The following is a 15,709-nucleotide window of genomic DNA, read 5'->3' as shown; positions in this document are numbered from 1 at the left end:
CATATCAAGTGTATTCATATGGCTCATTGAGTTTAACGACGGCGTCTCAGGGTTGGGTTAGGGAAAGTAGAATTTTATTTACTTACATTGTGAATCCTGGGAAGATCATAAACCAGGCAACATCTTCTTTTAACAACTCAAAACAAATATTTTTAAGCAAATGCAAAACAGTCCAAAACCCTCAAATTGAAGATAAGAGACAATATGAAACCTGTGCTGTGATTAATCGTGGAAACCCAGATAACGGTTTTTTTTTAATACTAAGAACTCGCTCCAAAGACACGGATTCTCTGCTGAACCGGAGCTCTGCAACACGGACAGGTCGCGTTGCTACCGCCCATGAAGCTATCGCTGCAGCTCGCACAAACAACTTGGTGTGCACAAGGGAGAAACATAACAGAAACCTCATCTTTCATGCAGATCAAACATTCCCGGTCACAGTTTGCTTCCTTCTCATATGACCCATCAAGCTTATCCAGCTCTTCAAGCAGCTTATTAGACATTGCTTCTCCCTTCGACTTGTCTGATTTCCCCTTTGTGTGAGAGGTGTTATTGGATTGGAGGCTTGTGTCAGTCGAAGAGGCTTTGTTGAGCCGAGACAGCTCTTGTTCCAGTCTTTGAAGATCGTCTTTGTGTCTCTGGAAGTCTATTTCGATCTTTAACCGCAGGGTTTCCACCTTTCTCTTGTTGCATGCCTCGGTTGCTTCCTTGGAGCGCTGTTCTTCTTCCACTTGAGCCAAAGCTTGCTCCTTAGCTTTTTGCTCCTGCCTCCATTTCGCCTGCAGATACATATTTAACAAGATGAAAAGAACATGAAAACTGCCCAAAAATAGACGATAATACGATCGATCTAGCAGCATAGAGGGTACACCTGGCCCGTGAAAAGTATAAACAGAAGTAATAATTCCTTAGGAACAGATCTCAACACTGATTCTGTCAGGGTAGTTCGACCACGGTTCAAAGAGACGGGTACATTATCTTGAATCCTAACTAAAAGGACTCCCACAGGTTACAGTGTCAAAAATTGTGAAGATCCAGAGGATTTCTTGGTGTGTAAACGAAGATAATGCATTTCGTGGTACCTCATATTCTTTTTCTTCTTGTCTGATCTGAGCTAAATTCCTATGGAGTGCCTTAATCTTCTCCTTCTCCGCTGTAATCTCGTCCTGCAACTTCATTTTCTGCTTCTCCCACGCCACATGTTTCTTCAAGGACTTTTTCTCTTTCTTCGACGCTTCAATGCATGCCGTGAGAGATTCTGATGCACTTAATTTGGAAGCTTCCATTTCCGCCCGGATTTCTGCATTTTCGTGCTCAAGTGCCCTGGCTATCGCGCTTGCCTTGTCAACTTGACCACTAGCTTTTCTAAGAGCATTTTCCATCTCTGATAAATTTTTCAAGGTTGAGTCCTCACGAGTTTGTTTCCCCTTTTTCAACCGTTGAGTTTCTTCTCTCTCACTCCTCAACGTTTTAAGCTCGGTCAGTTCATCGCTGACCTTTTGGGCAGCTTGCATTGCCTTCTTCTGAGCCCAGTCTTTCCTGTCCTTTAGTTGCTTTTTGAGATCCTGAACCTGATGAAGTAGTCCTATCAAAGCATCATCCTTTAGCTCCTCAGGTGCTGAATCAGCATTGTCATCAAGGTTCAGATCACGGAATTTCTCCAATACTGAACTGACACATTCTTCACTCCCCGACTTCCGTGGCTGCTCACACATCTCTGAAAGTTTAGCAGCAGAAGCAGCTGTGCAAGACAAGCTATTACCACTAGTATCAGACTGCATTTGCATCTGCTTCTTTTGCTCCATACTAGCACGATACCCAGCAGCAAAGGCTGCAACATTCTCTCTCAACAAAGACTTCATTGACGGTGAAAGATTAAATCTCCTCGGACAATCAATCTCTCTCTTTAACGTTAACTCTTCCCCACACAAAGAAAACCCGTTACCGGAAAACTTAGGTCCGCTCCCATTCCCAAAACCCCAACCTCCATGGAATCTACACAATGCCGGAGTGATAACACTACCAACACCACCAACACCATTCACAGTACTACTAGTACTCCCATCAACTCCTTCTACATTACTACTATTATTCCCCTTTCCAGAACTCGGTAGATCCATCGTACTCGCCCTTCCCACATGAAGCTCACTCATTAACAAACACCACATTGCATCACCTTTACTCAACTGAGGTTTAACTTGCTGCAGCAAATAAACCATACCCGCAAGAGAATACTCCTCCAACTGTCTCAAATCAGTGAAAACCGTCTCTGAATGGTCCTCATTGTCCTCATTACTACCTTCACCAGTACTACTCTTAAGATAAGCCAAAGAATTATGCAGAATATTCGACATAACATCCATACCACCATAACAATACCCATTACTAAGAACAGCTCTCAACGCCACATCCTCATCATAACCCAATCCAACAAGCTTCGAAATCGCTTCGTTGTACAAATACTCCAAATGTTTGAGCAATATATCCTCTAATTGCTCCTCCGTACAGTAACCCCAACCATTCTCCTCGAAATTGCCACTAGGGTTAGACTCTGGACACGAATCAAGAAGACCCGGATGATAAATAAGATGCTTTAGACGCGAATCAACAATTGATTCCGATAGACCCGTCCGGTCGAGCAAACAACATGGATCGAATTCGGGTTTCACGGATCGGGTCTTCCGGTTTGGCCTAACATGCTTCTCTCTCACTGTACACCCCATCAGACTTTAACGCACGTCTTTGTATGTACGAAAATCTGAAAGGAAAAAACAAAAAAAAAAATCCACAGAGATTTGATTGAGTGATGAAGATCATTGGAATCCTCAAATGAATATCAAAACCAGATTCAGTAGAAATGGGTGTGTTAATTGATTAAAAAAAAAAAACCACAGATTTTTAAACATTGGAAACAAGTATAGAAGAACTTACTGATCGGCGATTGCTGAGAAGAACGAACTCCGGTAGAGACTGATAGGTTGCGGATTCCTCTGGCTATAATGAAGAAGAAGATGAGGACCAGTGGAGGGAGAGCTAGGCAATGGGAAAAGAAGTAGATGAATGAAAGTGGCTGAATAAGAGCGTGGGAAAGACTGGTTCTGAATAAGAGTGTTTCAAGTTAATACTATGTCGTTTTAAGTTGTGTTGTGTATTTAAGGAATCTGGGAACAGTAGGGTTTCTTATCTTAGAAATGAAATATTAATCTCTAAATCTTGCCTCCTTCTATTCTTCTTGCCTTCTATCTATTCTCTTCTATTCTCCTTCCTTTCTTATTCTATTTCAAATCAGTGACCGTTAAGTCTCGATTTAACATTTGGTGCTTTCATTGAGAGTTATGGCTTCCACACCGGATCCACGACAAGGCACTTCGGAACTCGAGTCACGCGTGGTGGCTGAGACACCACAAACAACAGAATCGGCTGACCAACGAGAAGCTCGACGGGACAGAGAGATGGCGGCGTTGTGGGAAATGGTCCAAAGTTTGAACGCTCATGTCCAAGCTCTGACGCTTACTCGCAGCAACACTCCACCGGGGTTCACGACTCCGACGACCGGGGCTCTTCCTCAAACCCCAGCTGCGGCTTCTGGGAGCGGAGAGCAAAGTCGATCTGAGAGGGTTTTGCCTTTAGCTAACCCTAGAGCGACTGAAGGGATGATAACAGCTCCGACGGTGATTCCGCGTCTCGCTAATCCACCGCATCGAGTAGAGATTCCGACTGAGGGTTTGTTACCAACTCCTACGGCGGTTCAGAGACTTGAGTATCAACAAAACAGGGGAGGTATGCCTCGAAAACGAGTAGATCTACCTTTGTTTGAAGGACAAAATCCGGATGATTGGTTGTTTAGGTTGGACAAAGGGTTTGCTATGAACAACACACCGGAGTATGAAAAGTTGGACGAAGCAGTGGCTTGTCTAACTGGTTCGAGAATAACATGGTGGAGAAATTCGGAGGATAGGTTGCGTATCACTACTTGGAAGGATTTCCGGGATAGGTTTAGGGAGAGGTTTAAACCGAGCAGGGGGTGTTCTGCTATGGACCGACTGCTAACCATTCAACAGAAGGGGTCGGTAGATGAGTACCGTGAGCAGTTTGAGGAGTTATCGGTAGAGCTGCCTCAGGTGTCCAATGAAGTGTTGGAAGCTGCTTTCCTGAGAGGACTTAAGAAGAATCTGCGTGATCCGGTCATTCGTAGTAGTCCGGTGGATATGACAGCCATAGTGGATATGGCGAGACTGGTGGAGTTTCAAGAAAATGAGAGCAACGGATTACAAGGGCGTTCCTTCGCACGATCCTCGGGTAACAATACTTACTCTCCACAAGGGCAGTCCTATCGGAAACCAACAGAGGCACCACGAGGGACAAACAAAATCAACACAGGTAGCGGTTATAACCCATGTCGCCACTGTGGAGATCGTTGGTTCAGTGGTCACAAATGCAGACAACCGAGACTTAAGTGTGTGGAGGTTGAGGAAGAGGAAGAACACTTGGAGTTGGCGGAGCAGAAAACGATGGAACCTACAGTGGAACAAGATGAAGATCCTGAAATGGTGACTGAAACCTTGGGATCCATGGGAGGTTTCTCTGCAGAACAGTCTATGCGAATGAGAGGTAAGATCAAAGGTAAGTCAGTGGTAGTAATGATAGACTCAGGAGCTACCCGAAATTTTATCTCTGATAAGTTGGTACAGGAACTTGAGTTGCCAGTAGCTGGACACAGAAAGTTTGGAGTTCGAGTGGCAGGAGGTCAGGTTCTCAAGGGAAGTGGAAAATGTTCACGGTTGTTGCTGGAAATCCAAGGGGTCGACATCGTGGAAGACTTCCTGCTGTTTGACATTAAGGATTCAGATGTCATATTGGGGTTTCCGTGGCTAGCTTCGCTGGGAGATACCAGAACAAATTGGGGATTGCTTAAGTTAAGTTGGCAGATTGGGGCGTTATGGGTAACCATTGTAGGGGATCCAGCTCTGAGTAAGGCTCAAGTATCCCTAAACTCTATGGAGAGGATGGTGAGAAAGAAGGGAGTAGCCTACCTATTGGAGTTAACTACTTTGTTCGAAAAAGAAGAATGCGAGTCCGTGGCACAAATAGGAAGGGAGATATCACAGTTGTTAAAACGCTATCAGTCCGTGTTCCAGATGCCAAACCACTTGCCACCAGTCAAAAATCGTGAGCACGCGATTACTCTAAAGGAGGGAGCAGGTCCGGTTAACCTTCGACCATACCGGTACTCATTTGTACAAAAGAACAAAATTGAGAAACTGATCCAGGAAATGCTTGACGCACACATCATACGCCCTAGTGTGAGTCCTTACTCAAGCCCCGTTCTCTTGGTCAAAAAGAAAGATGGAGGATGGAGGTTTTGCGTAGACTACAGAGCATTGAACAATGTGACCATCCCTGACAGGTACCCCATTCCGGTGATTGAAGAGCTTCTTGATGAGCTAAATGGGGCAATGGTCTTCTCTAAGTTGGACCTTAAGTCTGGATATCATCAAATCAGAGTCAGGAGTAGTGATGTGGCCAAGACAGCCTTCAAGACTCATCAGGGACACTACGAATTCTTGGTGATGCCCTTTGGTCTTACAAACGCTCCTTCCACTTTTCAGAGTGTAATGAACGACTTGTTTAGGCCTTATCTACGCAAGTTTGTGCTGGTATTTTTTGATGATATCTTAGTATACAGTCCGAGTCTTAAGGAGCATGTGCAGCACCTGGAGGTTGTTCTGCAGTTATTACAACAGAATCAGTTCTATGCCAACCTTAAGAAGTGCTCTTTTGGACAGACCAAGGTAGCTTATTTGGGTCATGTGATAACGGGAGAAGGAGTTGCAGCAGACCCAGAAAAAATCTCTGCAATGCTGCAATGGCCTGAACCAAAAACTATCACAGAGCTCAGAGGTTTCCTCGGGTTGACAGGGTACTATCGTAGGTTTGTCAAAAACTATGGACAGATTGCGAGGCCTTTAACAGAGCTACTTAAGAAAAATGGGTTTATTTGGTCTGAGGCAGCCACAGGAGCCTTCCAAGCATTAAAAACTGTCGTGACTAGCATTCCAGTCTTGGTGTTGCCTGATTTCACTAAAGAATTCACCATAGAGACGGATGCATCTGGATCGGGCATAGGAGCAGTGTTATCGCAAGAGCGTCGCCCGGTTGCTTTCATTAGTCAAGCTTTCTCTTCACAAGGTCACATTAAATCTGTTTATGAAAGGGAATTGCTGGCTATTGTAAAAGCGGTCACCAAATGGAAGCACTACTTGACAGGAAGAGAGTTTGTTATTAAAACCGATCAACGAAGTCTCAGACATCTCTTGGATCAAAAGGCGGTATCATCAGTGCAACAAAGATGGGCAGCCAAACTCATTGGGCTGAACTACCGTATTGAGTATAAGCCAGGAGTGGAAAACCGAGTAGCAGACGCATTATCAAGGAGACCTCCCACCGACACCCTGTTCCAGTTGACCTTGGTAGCGCCGATGAATATTGATCGGAAGGAGTTGATGGAGCAAGTGAGGAAAGATATCGGGTTGGTTGAGATCCTGCAAGGTCTGGAGAGGGGAGAAAAGACTAAAGAAGGGTATACTCTGGAGAAAGGGGTGTTGTTTAAGGACGGAAGGCTAGTTATACCAGCTGGATCGTGTCTCATTCCTAAACTGTTAGAACAGTTCCATACAAGTGCAATTGGTGGACATAAGGGAGCACTCAAGACTTTCAAGAGGTTGTGTCAGGAGGTTTATTGGAGAGGTATGAGAAAAGATGTAGTGGAATACATAACAAGGTGCCAAGTATGCCAGGAGAACAAATATTCCACCTTATCGCCTGCTGGACTCCTAGCTCCATTACCCATTCCAAGACAGGTTTGGTCTGATATCAGTCTCGATTTTGTGGAAGGTTTGCCAAAGTCCAAAGGATTCAATGCTATTCTGGTTGTAGTTGATAGACTGTCTAAATACAGTCACTTTATTGGGCTGAAACACCCTTTCACTGCTAAAACCGTGGCTGAAGCTTTTATGAGGGAGGTAGTTAAGTTGCACGGGTTTCCGGAGACCATTGTGTCAGATCGTGACCGTGTGTTTCTGAGCAGCTTCTGGTCTGAGCTTTTTAAACTGCAAGGCTCTTCCTTACATAAAAGCACAGCTTACCATCCTCAGACTGATGGGCAAACCGAGGTGGTGAACCGCTGTCTTGAGACGTACCTACGGTGTTTTGCGAGCAGACGACCCACTTCTTGGTTCCAGTGGCTACCATGGGCTGAGTATTGGTTTAATACATCGTACCATTCGTCCACCCAAGCCACACCGTTCCTTGCTGTTTATGGTAGAGAACCGCCAAAACTATTGTGTTACGGGGTAACGCCTACAGTGAATGCATTAGTGGAAGAGTTGTTAATGGATCGGGACAGTTTACTCGTCGAGTTGAGGGAGAACCTAGAAGTAGCTCAACAGAAGATGCAAAAAGGGGCTAATAAGCATCGTCGGGATGTTCATTTCCAAGTTGGGGATTGGGTATACTTAAAACTGAGACCCTACCGTCAAAAGTCACTAGTGCAAAGGAGAAATGAGAAGCTTGCACAGAGGTATTTTGGTCCTTACCAAGTTGTGGAGAAGATTGGGAGAGTCGCATACAGACTGCAGCTTCCTGCTTATAGCCAAATTCATCCTACTTTCCATGTCTCTCAGTTAAAAACAGCTGTTCCAGTCACTCATGTTGTCCAGGAATTGCCGCCTATACTCACTCCTACGTTGGAATGGGCAACTGAGCCTGATACCATCACAGACATACGTCGGAGTAGTGATCAAAAAAGAGGGACCGAGGTTCTAGTGCAGTGGAAGGGTCTTCCATCCGTCGAAGCAACTTAGGAATCATTATCTTCCTTAGTCGAGCAGTATCCAGATATTAACCTTGAGGACAAGGTTAGTTCACTTCGGGAGAGTATTGATAGGTTGCGGATTCCTCTGGCTATAATGAAGAAGAAGATGAGGACCAGTGGATGGAGAGCTAGGCAATGGGAAAAGAAGTAGATGAATGAAAGTGGCTGAATAAGAGTGTGGGAAAGACTGGTTCTGAATAAGAGTGTTTCAAGTTAATACTATGTCGTTTTAAGTTGTGTTGTGTATTTAAGGAAACTGGGAACAGTAGGGTTTCTTATCTTAGGAATGAAATATTAATCTCTAAATCTTGCCTCCTTCTATTCTTCTTGCCTCCTATCTATTCTCTTCTATTCTCCTTTCTTTCTTATTCTATTTCAAATCAGTGACCGTTAAGTCTCGACTTAACAGAGACAGAAGAGCCAAGAAGGGACATGCAAGAAGAAAAAGAGACCAGCTTTTTTAGGTAAGTTTCTTCCGGTGGTGTGTGGTGTGTTTTCTGACTGTCGAACTTAATGGGCCTAACTGGGCTTTTCTAAATTGGATGAAACGACGCCGTGTTTGCTCCTTGTTTACGTCCTCCTCCCTTGGTCTGCGAACTTTGAAACACACGTATCGTCGTCGTCACTAGTCCCCTGAAGCTCCATCTAGCTCATCCTATCGCCAGCCAGGTATGGTCTTTTTGAATTTTGAACTTCGTGTTATCTGTCATCGATCCTCGTTTGATTCGAAAGATCTAATTTTTTGTTTTATGGAGTTGACCTTGAATCGTTAATATCGAAGTTTCTTAGGTTTTGTTTAGTTAAATTTGTCATGGGTTTGTTGAAATGTTTGCTCTTTTTGGGGATTTTTATTGGTTTTGTTTCCGCCATGAAACTTGTTTCAGTCCACTGTTCACTGATTGTTTCATTAGTGAATTAGTAGCCACATGTAGGTGCCGTGAACTCCTGAATCTTTTTGTCATTTGATGAGATCTGTGGATTTAATTTTTTACAGTAAGGGAAGAGGGCAGAGTATGAATGATAATACATCACAAAAGCTCGGACCTTTATTTTTTGGGGGACCAGTGAATGTTTACATATGGGACATGGACGAGACTCTTATCTTACTAAGATCTCTGTTAAATGGGACTTATGCTGAGTCTTTTAATGGCTCTAAAGATGTTAAAAGAGGTTTGGAGATTGGGAAGATGTGGGAGGATCACATACTTAAGATATGTGACGATATTTTCTTCTACGAGCAAGTAAGTCTTTTCTTGAAGATAAGTTCACAAACCCGAGATAATTATGAGATTTCCTCCGTAAACTCTGTCACCTACAAAACATTAGTCTTGTGTTTTTTGCAGGTTGAGGAATGCAATGAGCCATTTCTTGATTCTTTGAGACAGTACGATGACGGAAAGGATCTTTCTGGGTATGACTTTAAACAAGATGACTTTACTACTCCTACTGATCACTTGAACAAGAGGAGACTTGCGTACAGGCATCGAGCTGTTGCGCACAAATACGGAAAGGTACCTGATATGTTCCATATGTTACTTGTGACTGATGTTATACGGCTCAAATACAAATAGCCTCTCTTTATCATTGCAGGGTTTGCGTCCTTTGATTGACAGTGAGGCCATGAGTGTATTGGATGAGTTGTATAACGTAACGGATGAATACACAGACGGGTGGCTTTCCTCAGGTAAATGTTGAACTGTCTGCTTCTTGTGGTTGATTTCTCTATTCTCTTCTACTGCTGAGTTTGGTCTTGTCTCAATTGCAGCAAGGGCTTTCTTGGAGCAGTGTTCATGTGTGAAAGAAGAGTCTGTTGATGGAACGAGTGCAATCGATCAAAGCTCTCAAGATATACATATTCTAGTGACTTCCGGGGCCCTCATACCAAGCCTGGTGAAGTGCCTACTTTTCCGGTTAGATACATTCCTAAGACATGAAAATGGTAAGCGTCTCCTTCAATGGGATACTTAACTTCAGATCCACATAGTTGTTGCTACTTGCTACTCTGCAAGCTGCTTCATGCATTTGCAATTCTATGTAGACAAAAATTACATCGTTAACTTAAACTCTTTTTGCCTTTCTTCAGTGTGCAGTTCGATAGATGTTGGGAAACTCCAATGTTTCAAATGGATCAAGGAGCGCTTCAACCACCCAAAATTCAGATTCTGTGCGATCGGGGATGGATGGGAAGAGTGTGCAGCCGCACAGGCAATGCAATGGCCATTTGTTAAGATTGATTTGCAACCGGATAGCACCCACAGATTCCCTGGCATAACACCTAAGACTGTGAGTTACTATTTTGCTGCAGTATATGGGAACTCTGATGCTGATACCAGCACTGATTAACTCTCAAGAAGCTTTTTCTTTGTAAATTATGCATGTAACCGAAAAAAAGCCATAGGTTTCATATTCAAACCCACCAGTGTTTATACATTACTAGGGTGAGTTAAGTCAGCATTTGGTATTTATAACCTTCCCTACTTCACTTGGTTTGTTCGAATGTGTAATCTTCTCTTTCCAGCAACATAACAATCAAAAACAGCCTTCTGATAACATCAATATCAGCCTTTTGATGTTAGGTCTTTTAAAGAGTTGAGCTATCCAAATAGTGCTTCACTGTTAATCTTTAGTTTGTTGGTTGGTCTTTTTTGGCTTTAGAAGAAGTGAGACATGAATTTGTTTGAGAAACTCGTTAAGTTCCCTATTGGTTCATGTTTTCCAGAAACTTGATTTTATAATATAGCTCCGAATCCTCTGATGATGAATAGTTGTTCTGCATCTGCCTCAGTCAAATTCCAACGGAAACAACAAACAGAACATACTAAAATTGGTCCGAAACATATCAAGCTACAGAGAGTCAGAGATCCATCTGATAATACATTCGGTTTAAGTTCAGATACCAACTTAAAAAACCTAACATAAAATTCAAGGCAACGCTTATAAACAGTCTTTCAAGACACGTTCACATCCATCATCACTAGTGAGTCTCCTCTTACGGTTTTGAGACAGAGAGAATCAGCTCTTCTGGTTTGAGGAATGTAAATATGCAAGTGTCTCGAACTGCTAGAGGATACTTAAGTGCCAAACGTTTCCATCCACCAGAGAAGCTTGCTTCCGTCTCTGATACCAAGTAAACCACATCCCATGACTTCTTCATATTTGGGTGATGTTTCTTGAAAATCTTTCTCTCCTCCGGCATAAGATTCTCTTGAATAGAACTCGGCATCCTCTGAAAATAGAGTGTTAAGTGCCTTGAAATTCACAAATCAGATTTCCAATAGAGTGTTTTAGTGTCTTGGTTTGTCTTATCATACCAATATACCATGAATATGAGGTCTGATCGCTTGATGATGATGATGAACTCTGCAGCAGAAGACGAAGAAGCACCGGCAGAATCTCTTCGGACGCTGGCGTCGTTCTCGGTCCTCTTGGAATTTTGGGATTCCTTAGCCTTCCGCATCCCAAAGTTGAGCTTCCTTTTGTAGTTTCCTCCTCCATTATATTCAGCTGTTATTGTCGGGGCAAGACTACTACATCTTTCTTGTTCTGTTTTAATGCGACCTGTTTCCATCATCAAACGTGTAAATCAACTAATGCCATTGTCAAGTTCACTGTTTTATACTAATCAGAATAGCAAATCTTAATAAGAAGCCAAGAAGGTTATTGGCTGTGGAGGTTGGATCATCTCCTTGCACTGTAAAGCGCATCTCTCCTTTGTTATTGAAGGTAAGAAACTCATGGTCTCCCAAGGCATTGTCCCTCACAAATCTCTCCCATCCAGACTTCTCCATGAAATTTCATCGGGGGTTTCTGTTTTCTGTCTAGAGAATTATTTAATTGTACACCCAATGTTTTGAGTTCAGATCATGAACACGATACATTTTTTTTTGGTGTATCTAATAATAAAATTAAAAAAAAAACAAAATCATAAAAATTTGATCTTGCACTTAGATTGTATAAATCATTTTTCTCTATATATGTTGATATGTTAATTATATTATCTCATTTTTGAATATTTTATTCAAATTCTAAGCGTCATAACTTTCATCATAATGTATATAACTATATATATATATAAATATATATATATATATATATATATACAGTATATGAAGTATCTTAAAAAATACATTTTTAGTATACACGCCAATTTTTTTTAAAAGAAACAAAAAAACGTAGTACAACATTAGCATAATGATTATGGGCAATTTAGCGAATTAACGAGTCTCTCACTTTGCAATGTAATGACTTACGGAACTATTAACTATACATCACAAATCCAAATAAGTATGTTTTTAGCCAAATAACATCAACGTTTTTTTATCAAATGTTTTAATTTTTTCAGCTTGTTTGTTTCATTGTATGAAATAGCGAACTTAAATAATACAACACTTCCGTAAAATAATTAAATCAGGAAAAAAATTAAAGAGAGAAAAGGATAATGCAAACTCAAGAAACTATATATTGACTATTTGCATGTGCCTACGTTCGTACGTAGCCCACGTATACTGACGTACATATGTGTAATTTACGACACGTATGTGAGTATTACACGTGGTGATAACCCAATAGTCGTTAAATTAGATCGGAGAGCATAAAGCTAAGCAAAAGGAAAATACGTTTATAGTTTGATCATAAGAAGAAGAAGAAGAGAAAGGAGGAAGAAGAAAGAAGATGCAGTCGGCGAAGGAAAAGGTCAGCGACATGGCCAGTACGGCCAAGGAGAAGCTCAACATCGGAGGCGCGAAGGCTCAAGGTCATGCGGAGAAGACGATGGCGAGGACCAAAAAAGAGAAGAAGTTGGCCGAAGAGCAAGAGAAGTCTAAGGAGGCACAGGCGAAGGCTGACCTCCACGAATCCAAGGCTGAGCATGCGGCTGACGCTCAGGTTCATGGCCACCATCTTCCTGGTCACTCCACCTACCCTACCCGATCTACGGGTGCTGCTTACCCGCCAGGACAGATCTAAACCTAGCTAGCTTTATATATCATACTTAAGTTAACGGTCTAGTTTACCGATATAATAAGAATGTTTTTCTAATATATATAAGATTAGCCGTCTTGAATTTTCCTTGGGTAGTTTTTATAAATTTTGATTTCTTTTTTTTTTTCTTTTCTTCTTCCTGTTATTTTCTTTTTATGTTTATGGATAGATTTCATAATGTAATCTCGCAGAAATAAACTTACTTACATAATCTGTGTGTTTTGATAAAAAAAAAAAATAATAATCTGTGTGTGCGAGCTTATTGGAGGCGAATACGAAGCACGAGGGAAAAACTTTGTTTTGCTACTAAATGATGCAGAACGTCGATGCTATTTAGTTTTAAACTTTGGTGAGGATCGGACATAAAAGAGTTACATAGAGTGCTATTATAATCCATGAGGAAATAATTAATTTGTGTGAGTTTTTCAAATGATGGAGAAATCGACACAAAGCGAAAAACCATTACGTATATGAATTTATTTACTATTTGAGAATGGTGAGAAACCATGGTGAAAATGCTTTTGAAAAAATATATGTTAGATTTTTAAAATGGTATTGTAGATATAAACATCGATTTGTTATAAATCAATATTCACAATCCATATATATCTTTTGACCTTTCGGACAAATGTTGAATGTAAAATAGAAATCGATATTCACAGTCCATACTATTTGATCTTTCGGACAAATGTTGAATGTAAAAACGATATATTTTTTTGAATTGAATTTAACATTACATTCAAAAGAAAAATATTCGTAATCTATACTACTATACTTATAAACAGAAAATATTCATAAGCCATAACAAATAAAGATATTCGGTAACATGAATATTTTCCGTTCGGAATGTAAATGAAAGTTGTTTTCTTTCTTTTTTTGGTAATGATATAAATGCAAAGTTTGCGTATATGTCTAATTAACGTTGGTTAGAAAATGAAATTTTCTTGATATATACATATAGCTGGAAAACTTTCATATATGTACAAGTGAAATCGTTCTCTGTCTAAAAACAAGTGGACGGAGAAAGACAGTTTAGCCGGTGGGTCGGCCATCGAACTCTTGACATATAACATCGCAACAATATCAACCAACCATAGCTTGCCACGTAGCAAATCTTGGCGTGAAAAATCTGTCGTCCGTAAGCTTTACACACGGGCTTTACATAAATCAAACCGCGTTTAATCCAAAACCATTCATTTGTGTTTTTATGGATGTTTATAAACTCGTAATATATTTTTCTTATTGAATTATCTATTACTTCTTCTCTCAAATGGGTTGTTTGATTTCTCCTGTGATGAAACTCCGTCGTCTCTCCTCAGCAAACTCGAGGCGGTTTGCATACCGGAATCTCACCGAGAATATGGAAGATCCGGTCATAAGGGTGGTGGTAGGGAAGGAGAAGAAAGAGTTCATGGTCGAACCGTACGTACTCGAAGAATACCCGTTTAGAGTCTTGATAGGTTCGGTTAAGGATCGTGCCAAGGACCGTTTAAACAGGACTGGTAGAGTGGTGTGGCTTGATCATGTCGACTCGATCTTGTTTGAGCACTTGTTGTGGCTTCTTCGGAACGATGCCTCTACGTTTTCGGATTTGGATGTTGTCGAGATCATTGATTTCTGTTCTCAAGATTGTTAGGTAAAAATCGATAATTAACGTGGAATAATAACGAAGATTTTTTAGTGAAGATAAGAAACAAACAAAATTGCAACCAATCGTCGGCTAGATGTTTTTTTAATCTTTTGTCGGATCGTCGGGTAGATTTAGTTGGGCTATCACGAAAAGGCGCATTAGTATTATCTAAAGTCCTAAAATATTAGATATGCTACATACGTGGGCCTTTGAGTTGGTCCTTTATTAGTTTTGAAATTAAATATGAAGAAGAACCAACAAAACATGTTCTCTTTTTTATATTCCAATAAGTTTTGTATCAACTACTGTTTTGTATACACTAACACTACGATGGAAAAAAAAAACGAGTTCTAAATCTACAATTTTTATTTTTGCTCTCAAACGCAATGAACTTAAAAACATATATAAAGACACTTTGGTAACAGTTTTGGGTTTGTAGATGGCTGAAGCTGGGTCAATGAGAGTCCGCGTGTAAGAGCTGCTAGTCTTCTTTGATTTGTCTCAGGTCGATTCACAAGGTTTTCTTTGCTTCTAGTTTGGATCGCCCTCCATAGGGTTATGGTTTGGTATGGTGGTTGTGGTTTCTGTTTCTCTATGATGGTATGAATTCTGCTTTTGTTCCTGCCGGTTTGATGATGGTTTTACTACGGTATGCTCTCTTAGTGCTTCTGGTCTTCTGGGTACTCTCCAGCGCTTACAGGATTTTTGGGAAGCTTAGTGGAATTCGTTCAGTTTCAATTGGGCAATTTTAGATCTTTGATCCTTCTATCATTCTCTTTGTAAACTTTTTCTATAGGTCTTGGCTTTTGTCTTTGTTATTCTATTAATCATAGTTTCCGGAGGTGTGTTACATGCCGGCTCAAGCTTTCAGAGATGGTTCTTTATCCGCTAGCTTTAGTTTCTGAAATTATGTTGTTAACTGTCGTTTTTGTATGTTTAACACAACTTTTATGAAAAAATTCAGATGAAACAAAAAAAAGACACTTTGGTAACAGTCGTAAGTCTTAACTGGTAAGTAGTACTGTGGCAATCTAATATTGTTAATAAAGGTATAACCAACATGAACATTTGTTATATTTAAGTAACCAAAAAATTTAGCGGTCAAACATTTGGATGTGATAGTTTGTTTTATGTTTTAATAATTATTGTGTATATCAAACTATAACTAGCAAGTAATCTTTTGCACCTTTAAGTACTTTATATAAAGAAACTTTTATTAACTTCTT

The 15,709-nt window shown here is 40.8% G+C and overlaps 3 protein-coding genes and 1 non-coding gene across 12 annotated transcripts; 3 read left to right on the top strand and 1 right to left on the bottom strand.

The window, feature by feature from the left end:
- Window positions 1–57: 57 nt before the first annotated feature.
- On the bottom strand, window positions 58–8,537 carry LOC104792289 (MND1-interacting protein 1). Of its 5 annotated transcripts, XR_015559779.1 has the most exons (5): window positions 8,287–8,376; window positions 2,932–2,970; window positions 1,083–2,758; window positions 872–990; window positions 58–779 (listed from the first exon to the last, which is right to left on the bottom strand). XR_015559779.1 is itself a non-coding variant. In XM_010518406.2 (4 exons), exons 3-4 carry the CDS (start codon window positions 2,721–2,723, stop codon window positions 261–263), a joined length of 2,160 nt encoding a protein of 719 aa, XP_010516708.2. In that variant the 5' UTR covers window positions 2,724–2,758; window positions 2,932–2,970; window positions 8,287–8,537; the 3' UTR covers window positions 58–260. The 5 variants fall into 5 exon arrangements, 3 of the variants coding, with proteins under 3 accessions (XP_010516708.2, XP_087310595.1, XP_087310594.1); XR_015559778.1 differs by having other exon boundaries at window positions 872–2,758; XM_010518406.2 differs by lacking the exon at window positions 872–990 and having other exon boundaries at window positions 8,287–8,537.
- LOC104792287 (protein phosphatase EYA) lies at window positions 8,401–10,459 on the top strand. Of its 2 annotated transcripts, none has more exons than XM_010518404.3 (6): window positions 8,401–8,542; window positions 8,868–9,114; window positions 9,217–9,384; window positions 9,464–9,557; window positions 9,639–9,812; window positions 9,957–10,459. In XM_010518404.3, exons 2-6 carry the CDS (start codon window positions 8,887–8,889, stop codon window positions 10,214–10,216), a joined length of 924 nt encoding a protein of 307 aa, XP_010516706.2. In that variant the 5' UTR covers window positions 8,401–8,542; window positions 8,868–8,886; the 3' UTR covers window positions 10,217–10,459. The 2 variants fall into 2 exon arrangements, with proteins under 2 accessions (XP_010516706.2, XP_087310596.1); XM_087454470.1 differs by having other exon boundaries at window positions 9,200–9,384.
- A 2,004-nt stretch (window positions 10,460–12,463) lies between these two features.
- On the top strand, window positions 12,464–13,064 carry LOC104781930 (late embryogenesis abundant protein 18). Its single transcript, XR_015559777.1, has one exon. It is a non-coding gene; the product is annotated as a late embryogenesis abundant protein 18 (transcript).
- A 708-nt stretch (window positions 13,065–13,772) lies between these two features.
- LOC104792284 (uncharacterized) lies at window positions 13,773–15,353 on the top strand. 4 transcript variants are annotated; one of them, XM_087454466.1, is made up of 2 exons: window positions 13,773–14,489; window positions 15,019–15,353. In XM_087454466.1, the coding sequence occupies exon 1, from the start codon at window positions 14,124–14,126 to the stop codon at window positions 14,487–14,489; it is 366 nt and encodes a 121-aa protein (XP_087310592.1). In that variant the 5' UTR covers window positions 13,773–14,123; the 3' UTR covers window positions 15,019–15,353. The 4 variants fall into 4 exon arrangements, with proteins under 4 accessions (XP_087310592.1, XP_087310591.1, XP_010516703.2 ...); XM_087454465.1 differs by having other exon boundaries at window positions 14,989–15,353; XM_010518401.3 differs by having other exon boundaries at window positions 14,923–15,353.
- The last annotated feature ends 356 nt before the right edge of the window (window positions 15,354–15,709 follow it).

The sequence above is a fragment of the Camelina sativa genome, chromosome 6 (genome assembly GCF_030686135.1).
Source record: "Camelina sativa cultivar CO46 ecotype springtype chromosome 6, ASM3068613v1".
In the NCBI taxonomy this organism is placed as follows: Eukaryota; Viridiplantae; Streptophyta; class Magnoliopsida; order Brassicales; family Brassicaceae; genus Camelina; species Camelina sativa.
This window is presented reverse-complemented; position numbering and strand designations above follow the sequence as displayed.